Source organism: Conger conger, chromosome 6, assembly GCF_963514075.1.
Source record: "Conger conger chromosome 6, fConCon1.1, whole genome shotgun sequence".
Classification (NCBI taxonomy): Eukaryota; Metazoa; Chordata; class Actinopteri; order Anguilliformes; family Congridae; genus Conger; species Conger conger.
The window spans coordinates 45,250,398-45,275,583 of record NC_083765.1 but is presented as its reverse complement, the minus strand read 5'-3'; the positions used below and the strand labels follow the sequence as shown (position 1 = coordinate 45,275,583).

The following is a 25,186-nucleotide window of genomic DNA, read 5'->3' as shown; positions in this document are numbered from 1 at the left end:
ACCTCCAACCCTGACATCCACGTGTTTGATGATCAATACCAAGTAATCCTAAATCAAAGGCGCGTGCACAAAATTTGTGATTAGCAGAAATTGACACCCCTAAAATACCTTATAAGGACCACAGAATTCAATTTAAGGCAATTTAAAGAGATGGCAGAGAAAAAGTACTGTGTAGCCTACACATGGCCTGATTTATTTTTATTATTATATGACTGTGCGCTACAGCGACTTTGTAACTTCTCTTTGTGCACATGAAAATATATATAAAACTTATTGAGGACATCTTATAAAAACTTGAACTTGAACTCGTCGTTATTGTTTGGGGTTTATTCTGTTCAAAAACAGACGAGGAAACTAAGCTGATTGTCCTGGTAGAGAAACATAAAGCGATGTGCCAAACCTGATGAAGATCCACTGGGATCGAAACGTTGTCTACAATAAAGGTGTAAGGAGTGTGCAGGCTTCCTTCTTCTCATCCAAACTAACATCTAAGCATTGGTGATTAGTCAACATATAGGCTACATAAACTATGTGTGTGCCACATAGGACTGGAATAAAAACAGTGTAAAATTTGGAGCAGCATCCAACCTGCTGCAATTTCCGACACATCAGAGACATTCCTGTTTTTGTCATCTCTGTCTTGAGTTCCACACACTGTGGAACAGGTAGAAGAAATGGTTACTGTCTGGGATTATCGAGGAGCGATATATTTTCACTGTCCTGTGCAAGTCTGCAAGAAGCTGAGGACGGAAAGCACTCATCTGTTCTGGCTCCAGTGTGTTGCACAATCTGAGAAGGAGGTGTCTGGCCAGTCGAAACCGACTCAAGAAATCAGCTCCGTCTTTGAATATGAATATGAATAAGGCATGTATTAATCTTCTATTAAAGAAATGTAAATCTAAATGTAATATAAATAGCGTCTAATGCTGCGTTCACATCATATCGGAATGACCAAATTACTACCGTCCTACTGGGAAAAACAGTCAACCTCTGATATTTAATGCGAGGCAAAAAACAAAACTCATAAACAAATGAAGCACCTCAGCCATGTGTCATGCCACTTCCATACCATGATGTTTCAGCTTGAACTCGCCATTATTGTTCGCTGTTTCTTTTGTGAGCGTGGCCAAATAAACCGGCTTGGTCTTTGAAGATGCATTCTGTCCGAAGTAGGCTACATGCCCCATACCGGTTTTATGGAATTTATAGAATTTAGAATTTATAGAACTCCACTTAGCATTAATTAATCAGGATTACCGGAATTAAACATCACCCATTTTAATTTTGGATCCTGTTGCGTTTTTATATGATATGAATAATTATAATATCCAGTATATTCAAATAATTTAGCCACTCTAAATCAAAATAAAATATGAATTAATGGAATAATAAAATAACAAAACAACCGTGTGCTTTCATTTCTGTGCACAATACCAACATCTGAGACCATTCGTGTTCTTTCTGCTCCTACGAAAAAACTGACATCCGAAAACTTTAATAAATCCCACATTATTTGTGGAAATGCAATTCTGAAGAATTTAGGGGCAATTTTTAGTTCGGCTCACGTTTGATAAATGAGGGCTGATAATAATCCTCCCTTCAGATTCAAATCCACATTCAAATGTGCTTTATTTGCCTGAAGCCCGTTTCTTGACCACCTGCATGAAGTAAACCTGTGTTGCAAAAGCACTGAGACACACAGTATGAATGACAAACCCCCTTATGAATAAAGTGCTTTGGTGCATCTTATTTTTGAATTGTAGTGTTTTTGGAATGTTTTTTCCCCAGAATGCAGTGTTCTAGAACTCCATGGCTTTCAGCCACCAGTAGCGATTGTGACATCAGCATGTTTGTGATCTCACACCCTGAAAGGTTAAACCAATCAAAACACTCCAGTGACTGCACATCAGTTAGTTAGTTCTAGAACCCTTAGTTTTAGAGTTCTGTACATTCTTTCTACAGCTACAGTGTATGCAATTTCTATCTTCTTCTCCCGCTGTGTCTTTATTATATTACATTCATTAGGCAGAAGCTCTTATCCAGAGTGAATGGCAATATAGGAGAAACATCAGAGTATTGACCTAATTAATATGAGCAGGAGTACAAAACCTGGCTAACAGAGAGTAGTGGGGCAACAGCACTAAAGCAATATTACTTGCTAACTACGCTAACCAACAGCCAAGATACTAATTTGCAGATTACATCCGTAACATGCACTAAGAAGAGAAACATAAAGCCATAAAAATCTAATCTAAAACCATAAAAGTTCCATAAACTAAATGAGTGTGAAAGGAGGGAGTGATATAAGGTGGGGATGGGAGGGGAACTGAGATGGAGTCTGTAGTGACGCATCTTCAGTCTGCATCAGAACATGGCCAAAGATATGGGGAGGGGATTTACCTCAGAATTGTGGAATTGAGAGATCTGGCCGGGGTGTGTAATGTCTGAAGGTTAATTTGAGAATTTCCAGTGAGAGTTGCCCTGTGGTGCAGTGAGGGCTTGCACCCAGGGTTTTAAACATTCGAAGTGTAGGTTCTATGGAATTTTCAAGTCTGTGTTCTAGAACTCCACTGCTTTCAGCATTAGAATGTTCAATTAAGAACATTCTGATCACATGTTTGTGACATCACACCTTTAAAAGGTTGAGCTTGTGACCCTCTCTCTCTCTCTCTCTCTCTCTCTCTCTCTCTCTCTCTCTCTCAGGTGACCTGTTCGGCGGTTCGCAGACTGACCCTGAGTCAGACCTGCTGCCCACACGCCTGCCCACAGAACGCCACAGCACCGTTCCCCTCCGTCACAGCCGGCACCCCCCCGGACACTACCCCTCCTACCCCAGCCAGTGAGGGGCGCTGTGGGCCCTCTTCCTTACCACCTCGTATCTCACCCTCTCCTCTTCACTGGAGCACAGGACTTCATTTCACCTTCCTGCCCCTACCCACCCTACCACAACCCCACCCCACTCTACCCCAAAAGCACCACCCCCCCTTGGGCCAGTGAGGGGGTGGAAGGATGCCAGGCAGTGGGGGGCAGGGTCTGAGGGAATGCCCCCCCCCCCCCCCTTCTCGAAAGACGGGAGGAGCCAGGCCATGCAGCTGCCACATCTCCCAGCAAGACTACAACTCCCAGCAAGCCCCAGGGAGGAGCATACAGGAAGTCCTGAAGATGGAGAGGTCTGGAGCTGGAGGCTGACCCGGCGTAGTCGCATTGGCCACGTAGCCAGACGCTTTTGTTTATTCGTGACCCTTATCTGTGTGAATCTCTCTTGTGCATGCCCCGTCAGAGAGGAACGTCATGGCAAACGTGTGTGTGTGTGTGTTTGTGTGGGGGAAAGGAGGAAGGTTCCCTTGCGATGCCTCCTGTGGTTTGATTACCCCCGGACTGGTTTTGCTTTGGTCGTCATGGTCCCTTTAGGGTTGCCAGGCCGACCCGGACAGACTTCTCCACCTCCTCGTGTGAGCCGAGTCCCGTCGAGGGTCCGGAGACAGAGTCGCACCCCGCTGCAAGTCTTCAGCACACAAGAAAAACCTGTCGCTGGACAAACCACAGCCCACACGGTTCTGCAGCATGATTACAGTGTGGCTTGTAGCTCGCTTGAATCCCTTCGACACACACAAAAGTCTGTAAGCTAAGAGGGTTCTGTCTCTCCATTGAAAATAAATGCACAATTCCCCATAATCGCACAGCAAGTCTCAGTGCTTGAGGAAGACAGAGCTTCAGTAGCCATTCCCGGAAAAGAAGACGAAAGTCTGTCGTTTTCTTTCTCTTCCATCCCTCTCTCATTTTTTGTAGCTGACGGAGCAACTTGGACAAATCTCTGTCCTCACCTCAATTCTGAATTCTGCTCTGGGCAATCAGAATGACCGGCACTGAGTTTGTACAGCATTTGCAGAGAGGAGAGCAGCCATTGGTCGGACCACAGGCATGACTTTCCAGAGATGTTTACGTCTTGTTTTTCATTCATCCAATCATAGGTCTTCTTCATTTAGTAATGGCAAAGTTCACTGGTGGGAGAGGTGGGTGTGGTTTCTTGAGTCTGCCTCTTTTTTTGGGAATGTTGAATCCTCTTCCCCGCTGTTTGTGAAAGATCTGGGAAAGAAACCAGGCCAGGACCGGAAGAGACAGATGAGAACGAGTGAAACTTCAGATGTCTTAATTTATCCTTTACAAAAGAACCCACATCTGAATAAAACATCATGTATCTTAGGACTTTGTGTTCCTAAATGTTCATACGTTTCCTTTCCTAAAACTAATGTGATGGTGGTGATGATGATGAAGATGATAATGATTATAATAACTTATTTGTGGGTGTTTATTTCTTATTTTGCTCCATGATGTTTTTGTTCTGACAGTAATCTCGGTTACAGACCCGCGTGGTCTTGAAGTAACTTTTGCACTTAGAGTGATGACTTTAAACAATCTGTTTTAGACAACTCAGGAGAAAATAGTTCTTCTATCTGAGAGGTTGTTTTCTGAGTGTGAGCGATAGGCACGGAGCGAGCTGTGGTCGGCGGAATTCCCCAAGGTCGCGAGGTAGGGCAATGAAACCTTCCCCTTCATTTCTGTCCCGCCTGTCGAGCACGACCTCTAGGACGACCTTCACACCAAATAATTTCTTTAGGGCTAGGGAAGGTGTTCCACTCTGGCAGAGAGTGATCTTACCTGCCCAGGACCGCAACCGCTGGTCATGAACATCACGTCCCATAATGCACTGCCCACATCTTTTCCGCTCGTTAACCCTAGCTTGCCTTCACCAAACTGGAATTCATTTTCTGTATCGAAAGTTTATATATTGTGCTTTAGTATTGTATAGGGTGATAGGTTGTGGGAGGGTATTACTGACTGGCTAGTGAGGGATATTACTGAATGATTATTGTGATGGTATCATTGTGACTATTGGGAGGATATTACTGAGCACCCTCCCAATGGGGGGGTATGACTGAATGAATATTTGGAGGGTATTACTGAATGACTATTGGAAGGGTGTTACTGAATGACTATTGGAAGCAGTCTGGATGAGGTGCGGAATATAAGCTCTTCAAACGAAAGCTAGATGAACGGCGGTTTTGCCGATAAAGTTGACATTCCCGAATTACTCGCACCCTGCATAAGACTGAATGACTGGTAAGGGTATTACTGAATGACTATTGAGAAGGGTGTTACTGAATGACTATTGGAAGGGTGTTACTGAATTACTGGTAGGGGTATTACTAAATGACTATTGAGAGGTTATTACTGAATGACTATCGGGGGGTATCACTGAATGACGATTGGAAGGGTGTTACTGAATTACTGGTAGGGGTATTTCTGAATGACTATTGAGGTTATTACTGAAATACTAGTGGGGGGGTATCACTGAATGAGTGGTGGGAGGGTATTACTGAATGACCGGTAGGGGTATTACTAAATGACTATTGAGAGGTTATTACTGAATGACTAGTGGGAGGGTATTACTGAATGACTAGTGGGAGGGTGTTACTGAATGACTAGTGGGAAGGTGTTACTGAATGACTGGTAAGGGTATTACTGAATGGTTACTGGGAGGGTATTACTGAATGACTAGTGGGAAGTTATTTCTGATTGATGGACAGGGCTGATCTCTTTTTTTTTGAGGGACAGTTCCTGCTGACATATTAACGTTTTATGTGATTGCACATAGAGTAAAAGGGATGAAGGGACCGTTTTGGGCACATAAGTCCATGAGCACATGCGGGGTTACATTGCTAAAGTGGGACTGTTGGTTTGTCCTGGATTACTGCAGCTGTGGATAGGTTTGGCTTGTGTTCAGCAAGGTCTGCTAGAGTGGAACACCTTTATGTCTAAGGCTAGTTATACAATGCTGGAATCTAATAAAGACCACACGTGTATGTATAATTTATTCCATGTTAACTTTAAGAAGGGCTAAGCTTTTGTTGAACATATCTCTTCCTTTAGTGTCATGTACAGCTATATAATCTGTTATATTGTTATATTGTTGGTGCCCATCGGGCCCAAATATTTATTTCACACGGTGTGTGTGTGAGAGAGAGAGACTTTTGGGAAGGGAAGATTAGATTTCTGTCCTTTATGTATGCCATGAAAAGCTGCACACGTTGTGTAATGGTGGGGAAACGATGCCAGATGTTATATTGTTTATCCAGAAGTGTCTGTTGCTGAGTGTGTGAAGCAGGCCTTTGGGGGTGTGGGGGTGTGTGTGTGGGGGGGGGGGGGGCTTATTTCGGTTGAGTAGATGCGGTCTGAAGCTGTTCTGAAAAAAGACGCAGCTACATTGAATGTGGTCGTGTTCAGGAACGGGGCTACTGGTGTGTTTTTCTGAAGGAGAGTTGTTCTGCATGTTCTGGCAGAAGGCCCGGAAGGTTCCGTAGTGGATATTTCATTGACATCCCCCCACGGGCACGCTGGTGATCTCCCCTGACCTCACTGCTGGTGACTCATCGATGGGTTATCTTTTGTCTCTCGCCTCAAACTTGAATTTCTGCCTTAAGACAATAGTTTTTGTGTTGTTGCTCATAACCTCTCGTCGTATCTCAGTGCAGCCAGAGCAGAAAGAGCAGACGGTGACCCATTCACTTTGAGGTTTGATACTCCTTTTGACATTTCTGGGTGGGGAAGAGTTTTTAGAGATTGGTTCAGAGATGAGGTACATGAATGTGACTGCGTGGGTCTGTTTTACTCCAATAAAGGGACCAATAAGCTTTGTTTCTGGTGGGAAGTCTGAACGTGTAACACCAGGAAGTCACGGCTTTTATCTAAGCACTGTGGTTTTGTCGACGCGGTGTTGAAGTACAGTAACACTTTCACGTGAACTTTTGTCCATTTGTCTTTAAACTTGATTGTAAAATTGACCTTAGGTTGAAATAAAAACATTGGACTTATGTTTGTTTCTCTATGCACGTTCTCCAGTTCAGTTTGGTATGCAGGTCTGAAACAAGGGTTTCATGGGGGGAGCTTACCGTCCATGTTAATCTTTGATGGTTTGGACAAAGGACATTTTCAGCATTTGCTGTCTTTGTGTATCTACGACCTGTTTTTTAGTGTCACCGTTTTTAGCATCTCTGCACTATATCGCCATTTGAGCACTCTTTCCGTAGATGAGCCTGTTACACAACACATCGTAAAAATATAAGAATACAATTATCACATTAAAATGTTGTTTGTTTGGCACTGAACAGGTCTGTCCAAACCAGTGCTCTTGTTATACAGATGGGGTTATGTGCACTCTATATCCCGTTACATTATTGTCACATACATGATTTGAAATAGGGGTTAGTTTCAGGGGTATCCATTTTGCGAAATAGAACAAACGCTCAACATTAGTGAAAAGAGGGTAAATGCTTTATTAAGTGTTAGAACTGCATGAAATGTACATTTTGATTTCAGTAGGCTTACTTGATCACCAAAGGCATACAGTGATAGACTCCACATGTAACTGTTATCTTGAGAATACCATATGCAAGTCATTAGTATGACCTCTGACCTACAGGATCTGTCTTGGTAATTTCTAAGCAGTTTTTACAAATGAGAACAATGAAAGCACCGCTCAAAAAAGCTGAAATGTTAAATGGTTTGAGAATCCCATATGAGCATAAAAATAATTGAAAAAATAAAGTCCATCCTCACAGTTTATTTGTTTAACTGTTTAATTGTTCATGGTATTTCCCCTCAACAAATCACATTCATTTTCAAGGTGCCAGTGCTACTGCTATTTATGGAATCAGCCCCCTCCACCACTTATACTACCCATGACATAAAAGAAACCTTGTCCGAGAAAAATAGGAGAACAAGGAGAAGGAAAATGTTTGTTTTTGTTTTATTTTTCCAGCTTTTATAGGGTGAGAGGCACCGTATGGCATGAGAACTGAACCCAGTAGAGGCAAAAACACAACTGGCCAATAGCACTGACGATCTGACCGTAGTTCTGCTCTGAGCATGTTGCCGTGGAGACCACCTTGCATGAATTCTGTTCTGAAACGCCATGTGTGTCCTGTAATGTTTGTGGTACAACATTTTGCAGTTTTACAAATTCAAGAAAAAAAAAAGACAAAATGATTTTACAATAAAAACAATGAATTTTATATCAGTGGTCTGGTTTCATCTCATTGTGTGAACCTAGGCAGCATTTGGAATTACCATTCATTCAACAACAAACACTCAAACCACAACACTGTTTATCCCACCCCTTCTCTGTGTAATGCGCCGACGTTGAAACGCCATTGGCTTTGCCAATTAGAACCAATTTGTAGCACTGATCTTGAATTATTGTACAGCTATCAATGTTTTGGGACAGAGTGCTGGCCCATCAACTGCATATTTTAAATCCAAACTTAAGGACTATAACCACTGGCAGAGGGTGAGTCAACATGTCGGTGAGACTTTTCAACGAAAGGAAGGGATTTACAATGGTCTTGTAACAATGTTTTAACACAAAAATCTTACCTATTGTACCTTTAAGGGGAAAACTGTTAAATATTCTGTTTTTTTTTTTCAACGGAAAATCTAGAACAAAATAACTTTTTACTGGAGAAAAAGGAAACAAAAAACATAAATCATCTTAATTATAACAAAAGACCAAAATTCCAGTTAGGAAATTTGACATATGATGTTTTTATGGAAAGTGAATACAATAGACATTGAAATATACATTGACATAGATATTTGGAAACTGGGCTGCCTAGAAAGGTTTGTTAGTGAACATATATTGAAGCTTACTGATATTTAGTACACAAAATGATTAACCCTTAAATCATGGTCATAAAATATGAATTCTCTCTCTAAATCACACAACAAACACTTCCTTCAACAGACAGTATTGGACTAAAATCTGAATTTAGTGGGTGTCTCGGTGGCGCAGCCTGTAGAGCACTGACTGCATGCTCATTGCGAGCCGCGACGTCGGCGGTTCGAATCCGACCGTCCGACATTTGTCGTATGTCTTCCCCTGTCTCTCTATACTATATACTGTCCAATAAAGCTGAAAAAGGCCTAAAAAATTTTTTTTTTTTTTAAATGTGAATTTCGTCTAGGACTTGGCTTAATGAGTGTCTGTGAAACTGGCCCCTAATGCTCTTAATTTAAATTTCTGCCAATGTATTTCTATCGTTCTGAAACAATATTGTTTTAAGCTTATTACCGCTGCAGGAAAATGAGTCGGTTTGACAGACACAGATTGTCCTGGACTGAAGTATATTTTGTATTGAGACTCTCCAATCAAAATTGAATTCAGCTGACGACTATGCCTAATCTGTGTCTGTGAAATGGGACCAATTTCAATCTTGGAATATGAGAGAGTACAGACTCCCCAAATGTTGCCGAGAGCTCCCAAACCCAAGGATAACTGAAAAATTCCAGTTTAAGATTTGCTTAGTACGTCTATCATTTGAGTAACTTTTAAGTCTGGATAGTTATATTTCAGTTGTATATATTTTCGGTACGTTCCCTATTGTTGACAGAGGCACTTGCGACGCTGTCTGTGGTGGTGGTTACTGTTGACAGCATGGTCCCGGGGGATTCCTTCGGCCGGCGGTGGAGAGTGAAATAGCGCACGCACACAAAGACACCTGTGAGGGGAGGGAGACAAAGGGAGCATACACTCACCCAGCACTTTATTAGGAACATTTTTACTTTATTACACCTACTTATTCATGTGATTATCTAATGGGCCAATTGTGTGGCAGCAGTGCAGTGCATACATTCATGTAGATACGGTTCAGAAGCTTCAGTTAATGTTCACATAATCCATCAGAATGGGGAAAAAATGTGATCTAAGTGACTGTGGAATGATTGTTGGTGGCAGACAGGGTGGTTTGAGTATCTCAGAAGCTGCTGATCTCCTGGGATTTTCACACACACCAGTCTGTAGAGTTTGCAAAGAATGGTGCAAAAAACAAAGCAAAAATCCAGTGACCAGCAGTTCTGAAGAAACATCTTAATGAGAGACATCAGAGGAGAATGGCCAGGTCAAAGCTGACAGGAAGGTGACAGTAACACAAATAACCACACATTACAACAGTGGTATGCAGAAGAGCATCTCTGAACATACAAGGCATCATAATTCTTAGTGGATAGGCTACAGCAGTAGAAGTCTAATAAAGTCTAATACAGTCAGGTCCATAAATATTGGGACATCGACACAATTCTTTTTGGCTCTATACACCACCACAATGAATTTGAAATGAAACAAACAAGATGTGCTTTAACTGCAGACTTCCAGGTTTAAATTGAGGGTATTTACATCCAAATCAGGTGAATGGTGTTGGAATTACAACAGTTTGTTTATGTGCCTCCCACTTTTTAAGGGACCAAAAGTAATGGGACAAACTAACAATCATAAATCAAACTTTCACTTTTTAATACTTGGTTGCAAATCCTTTGCAGTCAATTACAGCCTGAAGTCTGGAATGCATAGACATCACCAGACGTTGGGTTTCATCCTCTACTGCAACTGTCTTCAGTTCCTGCTTGTTCTTGGGGCATTTTCCCTTCAGTTTTGTGTTAAGCAAGTGAAATGCATGTTCAATCGGATTCAGGTCGGGTGATTGACTTGGCCATTGCATAACATTCCACTTATTTGCCTTAAAAAAACTCTTTGGTTGCTTTCGCAGTATGCTTCGGGTCATTGTCCATCTGCACTGTGAAGCACCGTCCAATGAGTTCTGAAGCATTTGGCTGAATATGAGCAGATAATATTGCCCGAAACACTTCAGAATTCATCCTGCTGCTTTTGGCAGTAGTCACATCATCAATAAATACATGGGAACCAGTTCCATTGGCAGCCATACATGCCCACGCCATGACACTACCACCACCATGCTTCACTGATGAGGTGGTATGTTTTGGATCATGAGCAGTTCCTTTCCTTCTCCATGCTCTTCTCTTCCCATCACTCTGGTCCAAGTTGATCTTTGTCTCATCTGTCCATAGGATGTGGTTCCAGAACTGTAAAGGCTTTTTTAGATGTTGTTTGGCAAACGGTCTTCCTGTTTTTGAGGCTCACCAATGGTTTACATCTTGTGGTGAACCCTCTGTATTCACTCTGGTGAAGTCTTCTCTTGATTGTTGACTTTGACACACATACACCTACCTCCTGGAAAGTGTGCTTGATCTGGCCAACTGTTGTGAAGGGGTTTTTCTTCACCAGGGAAATAATTATTCTGTCATCCACCACAGTTGTTTTCCATGGTTTTCCGGGTCTTTTGGTGTTGCTGAGCTCACCGGTGCGTTCTTTCTTTTTAAGAATGTACCAAACAGTTGATTTGGCCACACCTAATGTTTTTGCTATCTCTCTGATGGGTTTGTTTTGATTTTTCAGCCTAATGATGGCTTGCTTCACTGATAGTGACAGCTCTTTGGATCTCATATTGAGAGTTGACAGCAACAGATTCCAAATGCAAATAGCACACTTTAAATGAACTCTAGACCTTTTATCTGCTCCTTGTAAATGAGATAATGAGGGAATAACACACACCTGGCCATGGAACAGCTGAGCAGCCAATTGTCCCATTACTTTTGGACCCTTAAAAAGTGGGATGCACATATACAAACTGTTGTAATTCCTACACCGTTCACCTGATTTGGATGTAAATACCCTCAAATTAAAGCTGAAAATCTGCAGTTAAAAGATATCATTTCAAATCCATTGTGATGGTGTATAGAGCCAAAAAGAGGAGAATTGTGTCGATGTCCCAATATTTATGGACCTGACTGTAAATACCTGAAGTGCTCTCAAAGACACGGACATACAGCACCAGTTAAGCACACAAATTTGCCTCCTGTTTAAAAATTGAGTGTCCAAGCATCTCTGACCATCACACAAAGCTCACGTGTCTGCCATTTTGAACATGTCTGTTCCTCTTCTATTAGTTACTCTGTTAAGCGTCTTCTCTAAAAAGTGCTATACAGAATTGAACGTTAGGACTGATTGCCATGTTGGAATTGCGCTCCTAGATTTGCAGTTTAAAATAACAGGCCATTCAGCCCAGCAATGCTTGCCTTTTCCTACTAACTGTACCTACTGCTTAGTTTGCCTAAAAGCTAAATACTATCTAGCACCATATCAAGCCTGGTCTTGAAAACCCCCAGTGTTTCTGCCTCCACTAAGTGTCCTGGCAAGCTATTCCACACAGAGACCAATCGCTGTGTGAAGAAAATACTTACTAATATCAGTGTGGAATTTATCCTTTGCCAATTTCCATTTGTGCCCTCTCGTTCTGCTAACGGAACTTACCCTGAAGAATCAATCAGATTTTAATTGGAAGAAATAGCCTGTTCAGGCAGAGGTATGCTGCGAGTTCGGCTGAATAAATCACTGTCGTCAGCCGAACAGCTAAGAATCAGAAAAGTCTTCTCACCTGCACTGACATCAAATACTGTCTTCAAAAGGGACCTCCAGCCAGATTTTTATCATTTTTTAAGCGTGAAAGCATGAAATATGCTTCTTGAGTGATAGCACATTTTCCCCATAATCCAGGCTAGTGGTAACAAACCAACCCACTAACAAAGCACAGGGTTGGGGTTGGAGTGAAAACCTATAGGACGGTAGATCTCCAGGAACAGGGTTGGGCACCCCTGTTCTAGCTGTTGAATGAGGTGTGCTTTGTTAGGTTTGGAGTGAAACCTTTTGAACCGTAGATCTCCAGGAGCAAGGCTGGGCTGCCCTGCTCTAGTTGGGTACCCCTGCTTCAGATCATGCAGTACCATGGAAGAGCTAGCATTTAATTGGATTACCTTTTACTGGTAACTTACAACCTATAAGTACCTGTCATGTCACTGGGAGGAGCCAGTTTGAAGGTAACCATAGATAGCCCGGCCAGGTTAAACCCACCCACTGGAAGAAACCATCTGTTTCCTTCCACAGTCGACAAGTCAAAACAAGCTAATGACACAGGCTAGGCTCAACCCTTCCATACCTACGCAGTTGTCTAGATTTAAGCCTAGGCTCTTGTGGTGAATTTTTGGTTTGTCCCAGGGCCTGTTCATCAAAGCAAGAATACCCAGTCTGCTGGATAATGGCACTGAGCAAAACCCGTTCCAAATCCGGAACATGGACTGAAGTAAAAAACAGCTGTTCCAGGTTTTTACTTTGTGCAGTTATGTAGCTAACTCGGTAATCCTGCTTTGTGGAACAGGCAACCCTGGGCCTGCTTGTGTGGGACGGCCTGTATTTACCATGGAGGGAGTTAAGGATGCAGAATATGTAGAAGATGACTTCCTTCAGAGGGCTGACCGGGAAGAGCAGCACCCCCCAGGACAGCCCCAGAAGCCAGGAGACCCCCATCAGGCTGAATATGTCCTTCCGAGTGATGTGCCGCTCCTGCTGGGCGAGGCTTAGCCTCCGCGCACGCACAACATGCACAGTCACTGCCACAAACACCAGCAGGTTCAGCAGGACCACCAGGGCGAAGAAGCTGAAGGTGATGCTGAGCAGTACCGATTCAGGCAGGTAACACCTGGAGAGACATAGAACAGTGTTAGTCAGGTAACACCTGGAGAGACATAGAGCAGGTAACACCTGGAGAGACATAGAACAGTGTCAGTCAGGTAACACCTGGAGAGACATAGAGCAGGTAACACCTGGAAAGACATAGAACAGTGTCAGTCAGGTAACACCTGGAGAGACATAGAACAGTGTAAGTCAGGTAACACCTGTAGAGATATCGACCAGAGAGACATATAACAGGTAACACCTGGAGAAACATAGAACAGTGTTAGTCAGGTAACACCTGTTGAGATATAGAACAGTGTTCGTCAGGTAACACCTGTAGAGACATAGACCAGTGTTCATCAGGTAACACCTGGAGAGACATAGAACAGGTAACACCTGGAGAGACATAGCACAGTGTTAGTCAGGTAACACCTGGAGAAACATAGAACAGTGTTAGTCAGGTAACACCTGGAGAAACATAGAACAGTGTTAGTCAGGTAACACCTGGAGAGACATAGGACAGTGTTAGTCAGGTAACACCTGGAGAGACATAGAACAGTGTTAGTCAGGTAACACCTGTAGAGACATAGAACAGTGTTTGTCAGGTAACACCTGGAGAGACATAGAACAGGTAACACCTGGAGAGACATAGCACAGTGTTAGTCAGGTAACACCTGGAGAGACATAGAACAGTGTTAGTCAGGTAACACCTGTCGAGATATAGAACAGTGTTAGTCAGGTAACACCTGGAGAGACATAGGACAGTGTTAGTCAGGTAACACCTGGAGAGACATAGAACACTGTTAGTCAGGTAACACCTGTCGAGATATAGAACAGTGTTAGTCAGGTAACACCTGGAGAGACATAGAACAGTGTTAGTCAGGTAACACCTGTAGAGATATAGAACAGTGTTAGTCCGGTAACACCTGGAGAAACATAGAACAGTGTTAGTCAGGTAACACCTGGAGAGACATAGGACAGTGTTAGTCAGGTAACACCTGGAGAGACATAGAACAGTGTTAGTCAGGTAACACCTGTAGAGACATAGAACAGTGTTAGTCAGGTAACACCTGGAGAGACATAGAACAGGTAACACCTGGAGAGACATAGCACAGTGTTAGTCAGGTAACACCTGGAGAGACATAGAACAGTGTTAGTCAGGTAACACCTGTCGAGATATAGAACAGTGTTAGTCAGGTAACACCTGGAGAGACATAGGACAGTGTTAGTCAGGTAACACCTGGAGAGACATAGAACACTGTTAGTCAGGTAACACCTGTCGAGATATAGAACAGTGTTAGTCAGGTAACACCTGGAGAGACATAGAACAGTGTTAGTCAGGTAACACCTGTAGAGATATAGAACAGTGTTAGTCCGGTAACACCTGGAGAGACATAGAACAGTGTTAGTCAGGTAACACCTGGAGAGACATAGAACAGGTAACACCTGGAGAGACATAGAACAGTGTTAGTCAGGTAACACCTGTAGAGATATAGAACAGTGTTAGTCAGGTAACACCTGGAGAGACAGAAAAGCAGTAACTTAAAGTTTATATATGGCTAACCATGGCAGACTCAAGCTAAGACTATTCTGTGCTTTGTTAAAATTCTGTTTCTTTTTTCAATATTTATGAAATTACCTATCCATTTTAAGTGATTTCCTAGCTTCACCCTTTATTTATTTTGGACTTTTGAGAATTTGTCCTAGAGGCACATTTCTGTCATCTACTGCGTTGTAAATGCTACATCTCCCTTGTGCATTTGGCAACTTGTATCAGGTTTGTAGAACACCAGACCCAGAAGCGAGACTAAGGAGTTGATCTTTTTAAAAGTCTTTATTTAAATAAAGGCAGTTCAGACAGGCAGGGTTCAATAGTCAGAAAATGGGAATTGCAGGAAATAGGCAGTTTGTTATAAAGTGTCCAGAAAAAGGGTCAATGCTCCGGCAAGCAGGAACAACAAGGATAATCCAAAATGGGGTTGTGGTCACAGGCTTAGGGTTGATAACAAGCGGACAAATCAGACAGAAACAGAATCCAAAGACCAAACTCGAAAAACAAAAACAGGTCGATACACAGCGGTTCAGAACTAGACAGACGAAATAAGCAGAATGTGGAAGTCGAAAACAAAACAGGTCAAACCGGGTATCAATCAGGGATAACCTGTGGAGAGTATGGAATGAACACATAACAATCTGGCGATGAGACATACAAACAGAAGGGTTTTTATAAGACAGGTAACAAGAGGGAATGGCAATCAGGTGTGGGAAACAATCAGGAAGTGAAATGCAGGTGAAACAAATAACATGGAATGAATGAACTGACAGGGTGACTGCGGTGTGCACAGAGGGTACCAAAACATGGAAACACTAAGCACATAGACAAAGGACTAGACAATGAAAAACACAGAACCTGACAACTTGGATATTATAAAATGTTAAGTTTTTTACTTGACAATGTTTTTCCTGACTTAGATTTGCATTTATTTGTAACATGCATTTACAGTAGAATAAGAGGTAAAATAAATAATAATAAATAATAATACTTTATAATAAATTATAACAACCAAGCCAAAAGTGCTCCAGCCCACTGGAGACTGATCACTCACATTGTTACTGCGCCACCCTCAAGCTGGTAAATGTTGTACTTCCCATACTTTCCGCAGCTTAGGATCGATATGACAGCCACTGCAGGTAACCCTTAGGGAAGGGGGAGAGAGATGTGGAGTCAGTTATTAGTGCATTAAAGGCCCACACACATATTTTCAATGGCGCTCAATTACCAGCAGTGACTGTGACCTCAGCATTAGAACATTCAGTCAAACATTTTAACGACATACTCGTCATCTCACACCTCAAAGGGTTAAACTCGATTTGATCAAACCCTCAGCAGTGTCGGACTGACAGAAACTTTCCAGAAGCCCCAGGCTCGCCCCAGCCCACCAAAGCCAGCCTGAGCAGGTATCTCCTGATGTAGGTACTCACCCCAGCCCACCAGAGCCAGCTTGAGCAGGTATCTCTTGATGTAGGTACTCACCCCAGCCCACCAGAGCCAGCTTGAGCAGGTATCTCCTGATGTAGGTACTCACCCCAGCCCACCAGAGCCAGCTTGAGCAGGTATCTCCTGATGTAGGTACTCACCCCAGCCCACCAGAGCCAGCTTGAGCAGGTATCTCTTGATGTAGGTACTCACCCCAGCCCACCAGAGCCAGCTTGAGCAGGTATCTCTTGATGTAGGTACTCACCCCAGCCCACCAGAGCCAGCTTAAGCAGGTATCTCTTGATGTAGGTACTCACCCCAGCCCACCAGAGCCAGCTTGAGCAGGTATCTCTTGATGTAAGTACTCACCCCAGCCCACCAGAGGCAGCTTGAGCAGGTATCTCTTGATGTAGATACTCACCCCAGCCCACCAGAGCCAGTTTGAGCAGGTATCTCCTGATGTAGGTACTCACCCCAGCCCACCAGAGCCAGCTTGAGCAGGTATCTCTTGATGTAGATACTCACCCCAGCCCACCAGAGCCAGTTTGAGCAGGTATCTCCTGATGTAGACGTTGAAGACACGGATTACGAGCCAGTAGAGGTGAAAGCCCTCTATGGCGAACCAGGTGATGGTGCAGAGGAGGGAGTAGTGTGTCGCCGCGGCGATGAAGATACAGACTCCGTGGTTGTTTAGGGAGGTCATGCTGTCGTTGGCGAGGAAGGAAAGGTTCAGGCCCAGCAGCGCCACACAAAGGTGGATGTGGATACTGAGAGAATGCTCAGAATTATGCCACCTATGGGAGAGAGGGAGGGAGAGAGAACGAGAGAGACATGGGAGGAAAAAGAAAGAGAGGGCAAGGGAGAGAGAGAGCGAGAGAGAACACGTTATGAAGTGGTGTACCAAACAGTGAATCAGATATAGTATATGTCTGATATAGAAGAGTGTATAGTATAGTGTGTCTTATACACACTTTTCCACAAGGGCAGAGACAAAAACAAGGAAGACATGATGCTGACAACCTAGTATTATTATTATTTAGTCTCCAGATAAACTCCAACCTTGCCCTTGCTGTAAGACTGTGCTAGCCACCCTCTTCATCTACATGTTTAAATGTATGAATGTAATCTGCATTTGAACAAAAAGCTTAAGGAGGAACTGAAAAATGCATGCTTCATTTATTTACATTTACGTTTTTGTCATTTGGCAGACACTTTTAGTCCAAAGTGACTTACCATTGCATAAAGTTAAAGTTACTACACAAGTTAAAAGCACCAAACCCATAAATAGCGAAAGAGCTGTTCTAAACAAAAAGACAATAGTCATCATCAGTGCAATTTTTTTTTTTCAGGGTTAGGGTTAGAGAAGAGGGATATCGGAAAGCACGGGAGGAAATCAGGAGGGAGGATTACGGTATAGTCTGAAAAGGTGTGTTTTTAGCTTGACATGGTTTAGCTGGTTCATGAGTTAAGAGCAACTCCCACCATGACATGGTTTGACCAGCTCAAGCTATGTTCTGAAACAGTTTTTAGCTGGTTGACCGGCTACCAGCTCAGACATACTACTAGCACTAGCTGCCTGACCAGCTCATACCCAGCTAGACCACCTTTATGACCAGCCTGGCCATGCTGGTTGACCAGTTCATACCCAGCTAGACAAGCTTAGTTGCCAAGCTGGTCTAGCTGGCATAGCTGGATTTTACAGCAGAGATGGCACTTGTCCTGTACTGCTTTTGACTTGGGCGGCTAAATAAATGTGGCAAAACAAATGAACCCATTCAGTCTCAAGTGGCTCCACCCAAATCCAACGGGATGTTGGCTTTGGTTGAGAATATTTTGTAGGGTTTTAATAGGGGCTCAAAACAATAGTATAGCAGTAATTTTGATTGGTTGAAAAGGTACGTATAAGGTCAACTTGACACATTTGAGTGCCATATAGCAATCTTGAGACGGAAATGGCTAATTGAAAACCACAGTACAGTATAAAGCATTCAAATGAGAACACACCTACAGTCATATTTGGTCTTTCTTTTTTTGGATGCATTTTCGGCCATGCCCACCTGTATATTGCATGGAAGGTGATGACCAAAGCGAGACAGCACACAGACACCCCACACCCGATCCGGGACAGCAGGGTGAGGAGCCAGATGGAGTAGGAGCTCAGCAGTCCGGACACCTGGGTACCATTACCTGCCTCGTTTTCATAGACTGGACTCTGCATGCATGCACACGCGCACGCACATATTCTTCAGTGTTATTTCTCTTTTGTTCTGATTTGACCCATTGTGTTTGGACTCTGTTTGGCTCATTGGTTTTAGATTTTGGATTCTCCTTTTGTCTGGATTGCCCGTGTGTTATCAACCCTTAGCTTGCTACATCAACCATGTATTGGATTATCCCTGACATATCTGTTTGCTGGTAGTCTATTGTTCTGGATTCTGACAGAATAACAATGAGTTTTGCTTGTAAAAGAAACACATATTCAAGGGTTCCTGCAAAAGCAACATGCTTACAATGTTGCTACTTACCAATGATGAATTTTGGTGGAAAAAAGTGATGTTGACTCTTCTTGTGAGGCCAGAAACTGCCTTGCCCAATTCAATGGCTAAGACGCGATCATTCAGGAGCGAGCTGTTTGCCTCGTGTACCTGACACCGGGAACAGTCAGATTACAATTACACAGAGGAAACACATCAACAACAACAACATGACATGAGCCTACTTTTCTAACTAGGGTGGCTTTCATTTGTACACATTATCATGGCTGCACATTCCCTGAAGAGATTCACTCACGCAATCCACCTGGAGATTTAAATGGTAAATTAGCGGTTTTATGTTGATCGCATGACCTAATAACCAAGAGTAATGCCTATATCAGAATGACCTCACACCTTTACAGTGTCTATTCTTCATTTTGTTCAGTTTTTGTGGAACATCTGTGGTGAGTTCCATTGGAAATCTAATACAATTTGAGAACGCAAACTTGTTGAATCAATATTGCTACAAAATGCCATCATGACAAAGTGTAAAATGTGTCTTTTTTTATATTAAAAAATTATGGATTGACATTTTAAACCTTTAAAAAAACCCTAAGGATATATTATTAAGAACTTAAGAAGGATAACAGGAAACTGAAACCCTAGTTTAGACGGCTACATAAATATCCACAGGTGTCAGTGCTCTATGCAAACCAGGACTCAGTGGTTTGTATATAGATGGAATCTGTCCAACATCAGCCATAGACATTCCTGGGGCCTGTATCATAAAGCAGGATTACGGAGTTAGCTGAATAACTGCACTGAGTAAAACCCCTCACAAATCTGCAACTTGGAACAAAGTTTTACTGCAGTTACCAACTGGTACGCGTTCACATGGTTTAAGGTCGGACAATTTAAATAAAGTTTGTGTGTGGCTAGCAATCGACTAGCTAGTTATAGCAAGCAATCTTTGCCTATTTTATGTTGAATAAATAACGAAAATGAATATGTTTAATAAATAACAAATTACTCCATGCATTTACAAAATAAGGCAAGTGTAAAAATCTAATGAGTAAAATAGTGATGGGTTAGCAATGTAAGTATTCTTGCTGCAGTTGCACCTGTAAATCAATACATATTTTCAGGCACATGGGGGAGGTATTTTGTACTTTACCGGGAACAGGCCTGCTTTAAACCAGATAATGGCAGAGTTAACTTCATCATCACTCCCAATGGCTGCACGGAGGGCTTCTTGAGGAATTTGCACAAGAACATCATCTGTTTCCTTCTTATTCCCCTGAAATAGAGCGCATGCCGTAGCAACTTTGCATTCTACTTCATAATATTTATTTATTAGCCATATCATATTCATGATCGTCACATATTTGCATTTCCATTTTAATACCCTGAGCTTAACAAGTCATACACTCACTGACATACACTCTGGTCAAAGCTGACAGGAAGGTGAGAGTAACACAAAAACATCACACATTACAACAGTGATATGCAGAAGAGAATCTCTGACCACACAAGGGATCATAACTCTAAGTGCATAGGCTACAGTAGTAGAAATCTAAAAAATAAGTCTAATAAATACCTAATAAAGTGCTCACTGAGTGTATGTGAACACAAACAACAGCTCACTTGGCCTTCTCTCTCTCTCGCTCTCCAGCACACGGAAGTAAACATACAGCACCAGTTATGCGCACAAATGTGCCTCCCATTTAAAAATCGAGCATTTCTGACTGTCACATGACGCTCACCTGTCTGCCATTTTGTCTGTTCCTTATACAGTGCAGTCCATAAGTATTTGGACAGTGACACATTTTTGTTGTTTTTGCTGTGTAGTCAAACAGTTGACCTGTTAAAACTTTACTTAGGGTTTTTTACATCCATACTGGGTGAACAGTGTACAAATTGCTGCTATTGTTATACATAGTCCCCCCAATTTTAGGGGACGAAAAGTAATAGGGGACTGCTCAAATGTTTCTTGGACAGGTGTTAAGTTTCATCATTAGTTCAAGAATAAAAGAGCCAAGAAAAGGTTTGGAGTTGATTCGAGGAGGGCCATCTGCATTTGTTGTTGTTGTCTCTACATGAGAAACATCATTAGGCTGAAAAATCATAAGTTTGGTACATTGTTAAGAAGCAATAACGCACTGGTGAGCTCAGCAATGGCAAATGACCTGCTCGACAACAATGTAGTGGATGACAGAAGAATCCTTTGAATGGTGAAGAAACATCCATTTGTAACTGTTCAACAGATAAAGAACACTCTCCTATAGGTTATATGACATTATACTACAGGCATTTAGCAGACGCTCTTATCCAGAGTGACGTACAACAAAGTGCAAATCGAACATCATCGGACAAGTGCGATGAGGACCCTAGACCCTGTGGAATGTTCTTGACTGGCCAAGTCAATCACCTGACCTCAATCCAACTGACACATGCATTTCACTTGCTGAAGACCAGACTGAAGGCAAATAGTCCCCAAAAAACATGCAGTGCAATGGCTGCAATACAGGCCTGGCAGCACATCACCAGGGAAGACACCGTGTATCTGGTGATGTCTATGAGTGGCAGACTTCAAGAAATCATTGATTGCAAAATATTGCATGATGACTTTATTTCAGTTTGTATTAATGTGTCCAACTTTAACCACATAGTGATTGTTTTATTTCAGCTGTTTGTTTGCTGGAGTGTAGAGAGAAAACAACAAAAAATGTATCACTGTCCAAATACGCACAGACTGCACTGGAATGGGCTCCAGAAGTACTGGCACCCCTGAATGGCAATGCACAAAATATACATTAAAAAATATATATAGATGCATCTCAAAAAATTTGAATATCGTGGAAAAGTTCATTTCTTTCCGTAATTTAATTCAAAAAGTGAAACTTTCATATATTCCAGATTCATTACACATGAAGTGAAATATTTCAAGCCTTTCTTTAAATTAATCTTGATGATTATGGCTTACAGCTCGTGAAAATCCAGTCTCTCAAAATATTAGAATATTACATAAGATCAAAAAAGGATTTTAAGATGCTTCTGAAGTCTCTGGTCTCTGGTTCTGGAGTGGCTTGACACTAGAAATGCGACACTTGTAGCCCATTTCCTGGACAGGCCTGTGCCATAGTGGCTCTTGATGCATTGACTCCAGCCTCAGTCAACTCCTTGTGAAGTTCCCCCTAGTTCTTCAATCAGTTTTGCTTGACAATCCTCTCAAGGCTGCGGTCATCCCTGTTGCTTGTGCACCTTTTCCTACCACACTTTTCCCTTCCAGTCAACTTTCCATGAATATGCTTTGGTACAGCCAGCCCTTTCCCTTTTTTTGATTGGTCTTATGTAATATTGAAATATTTTGAGATGCTGAGAATCAAGAATAAAACAAAAAAAGGCTTGAAATATTTGATGTTTGTGCCTTTGTTTGTGACATTGCCAGTGTTTGCTTTCAACTTTAAGTTCAATTTTCATCTTCATTTATTTACAACAAGCAGGTTTTGGCAGGGCTTCAATATGTTTGTTTGACTCACCATTTGTTGCTTCAGGCGTGGTCAGCACCGGGTTATGGATGGTAGATGAGTTGATACACAAAACTAAACTAATCTTTTAAACTGCCTTCTAAATGATGTCAAATATAATAAAATATAATGCTTGATCTATGCTCCAGTAGCCTTTGTATAACACTTGAAAACCTTATCTTGCCGAGAGGCCTGCTTCCATGCTTTCATTCACTGTTCACATGTGTCACACTGACTGGTGGCAGCCATCTTACCTTTAACCCTTGACCCAAGGGGTGCACACCTCTAAGTGCAGTAGCCATACCTGACCAGTGGGTGGCATAACATGAGAAAACTACCATATACTATGGGCTAGGCTTCAACAACTGAAAGACAACATATCAAATGACACTAATCAAGCTCTTTTCCTTTCCACAGCCAAAGGTAAGTAACACACAAAACATAAAGGTTTCCTTCTAGGAATAATGGCTCCAACATTTGACTTTATGTGTAATGAATCTAGAATATATGAAAGTGTCACTTTTTGACAGAAAAATTCATTTGTGAATTTAAATTAAATTAAAATTCATATTGTGGCACCCCGGTGCCTTTGGCAGAGTGGGATAGGCAGCAGAGCTACCTTCAGCAGCACGTTCAGAGACAGTTCCCCTAACGCAGGCTACTGGGGAAGCTAATTGAGGGCAGGTATTTCCCGTATTACCTGTTAACAGCCTGAGCAAGCAGCAACAGGTGAGCTGCATTCTGTTAATTAAGAATGCCCAAGGTGGAGTGCTCTTAAACTAGAGAAGGAGGGAGAGACACAGGAGGATAAGTGGCTCGCTACAACCTCTGGATGAAACAGTGAGCGAAAAACCCTGAGTAATCATGGACTGTCCTGTCTAAAGGACAGTGGTGGAAGGGCCGGAGGCCGAGCCTGGACCGGAGCTAAGAGAAGGCCGGACAGAGCCTGGCCTAGATGCCCCCCACATTTAATAAAGAATTGACAATTCAACTGTCTTCTTGAGTTCAGCCCACAGGTCTTTGATTTGATTGAGCCTGAGCTCTTTGTAAATCTGTTTTGTTAGTTAATACTCTGGGGACTAGTGTTCTTAGTTTACAAAAGTAAACTAGCTTGAATTTATTTGCACATAATGCTCATTTAGATTTCGCAATTCATTGGGAATCAACTTTCCAAAGTCGCAATAAACTTAATTAATAGCCTGAGCCTGTGAAACAGATCATCCAGTGCCCATGTGAATTAACAGGGAGTAATTTGTAGGGAATTATCAATGCATTGCAAAATGTGCGATATAAGTAAAGTTAAATTTAATTGAATGTTACAGAGATTGCATTTGTATTTCATTAAATAAAGAAAAGTAACATATTAAGCAATAGACCACTTTTCAGTGAAAAAATGTATCATGGCAGTCTGGGATTATCTGGATGGCTAAAAGAAAGTGAGAGAGCCAAAGTCTGCATAAGAACTGTGGCAAGTTCTCGGTTATGTTTGGAGCAACCTACCAGCTGATTCTTCCAGCAAATAAACAGTTTGGAACATCATTAAGGAGAAAGAGAGCACCGGTGAGCTCAGTAATTTCAAAGGAGCTGGTTGGCCAGGGAAGACCTCTACAGTTGATGACTGAAGAATTCTCAGCATAATTAATTAAAACAAACACCTGTCTGATAGATCAGAAACACTCTTCAGAAGACAGGCGTGGATATGTCGTTGACTACTCTCTGCAGAAGACACCGGCAGTGTCTGCTGGTTTTCGGGTTGTTCGCAGAACCTGTGGTGCATTTAAGTCATTGATTGGCTAAAGAATTGACACTCCTTGTTCTGGAGGCCTTAATTGACAGTTGCTTGAAAGGAAACCTCAAAAACCAGCAGATACTGCGGCCCCTTAGGGATTCAGTTTGACACCCCTGATTTAACAGATTTACAGAGGCTACGTAGCACGATTCAAACAGTTTGCTAAGAAGTACCTAAAAGGGCCAGCAGAGTTCTGGAAAGATGAGGCCAATAATGACTTGAATCAGAGTGATGGCAACAGCAAAGAGGATAAAGCCCTGTACTCACTTGCATTGAGAGGATACCATGCTGATGATCAGTTAAATTCTTTCGCTGGTGTTTTGCCACTGAACCTCTGAAATGCTGGATGTTTGACATCGGAGTCTTCCCTTTGACTATGCAGCCAATTACACTGTCACAAGGAGACATAAAAAGCTAATGTGAGATCGTAAGTCAGTATCCAAACTAATACAATCATCAGAGCCCAGTGTTTAAAAACATTTTTGGATAGGATTTCAGTAAACTGAAAGGATTACATCTCAAAATTGCATATAAACTAGACACTGTGATTCTGATCCTAAATTCAATAGTACCTAGAACAATGTTGATGACACGTTGGACATTAGGAAAGATTTTCAACAGTAATAATCAGCAGTCAGACTCAGTCAGAACTATAGTAAGGAAAATAATTAGCTTGTACGTAAACTCACCTCTCAACATTGTCTAAATATATTTTTTCAGAGGTACTTTTTCCGTTTTTATAGCAATTAAATAACTCATTTATCCTTTCTTCACTGCAAGTTTTCAAAGGTTGATCAAAAGTCTTACAGAAGGCTGAAGAGGATGCTAGAACAGTGGGGAAACTAAATGTTACATTGCATCATTTAGCGACTAAAAATGTAAGTAAACACAGAGAAGATACATTGATCAGCTTCACAACAAAAATATTGTATTAGTCTGTATGGTAAATTGAGCAAATTGGGACATTTAAATGCTCTGAATATAAAATGTTATGTTTTTATG

General features: G+C 42.0%; 2 protein-coding genes across 2 annotated transcripts in view; one reads left to right on the top strand and one right to left on the bottom strand.

The window, feature by feature from the left end:
• The window catches only part of LOC133130071 (docking protein 4-like), a 13,422-nt gene extending 7,260 nt beyond the window's left edge, over nt 1-6,162 (top strand). Inside the window, exon 4 of the mRNA XM_061244315.1 lies at nt 2,704-6,162. Within this exon, the coding sequence (XP_061100299.1) occupies nt 2,704-2,843 (140 nt within the window). The 3' untranslated portion in view covers nt 2,844-6,162. The remainder of the gene's footprint in view (nt 1-2,703) is intronic.
• A 2,102-nt stretch (nt 6,163-8,264) lies between these two features.
• Nucleotides 8,265-18,612, bottom strand: LOC133131567 (adhesion G protein-coupled receptor G3-like). The gene is made up of 5 exons (XM_061246942.1): nt 18,452-18,612; nt 16,920-17,188; nt 16,024-16,114; nt 13,162-13,442; nt 8,265-9,554 (listed from the first exon to the last, which is right to left on the bottom strand). The coding sequence occupies exons 1-5, from the start codon at nt 18,610-18,612 to the stop codon at nt 9,406-9,408; spliced, it is 951 nt and encodes a 316-aa protein (XP_061102926.1). The 3' UTR covers nt 8,265-9,405.
• Between the last annotated feature and the right edge of the window lie 6,574 nt (nt 18,613-25,186).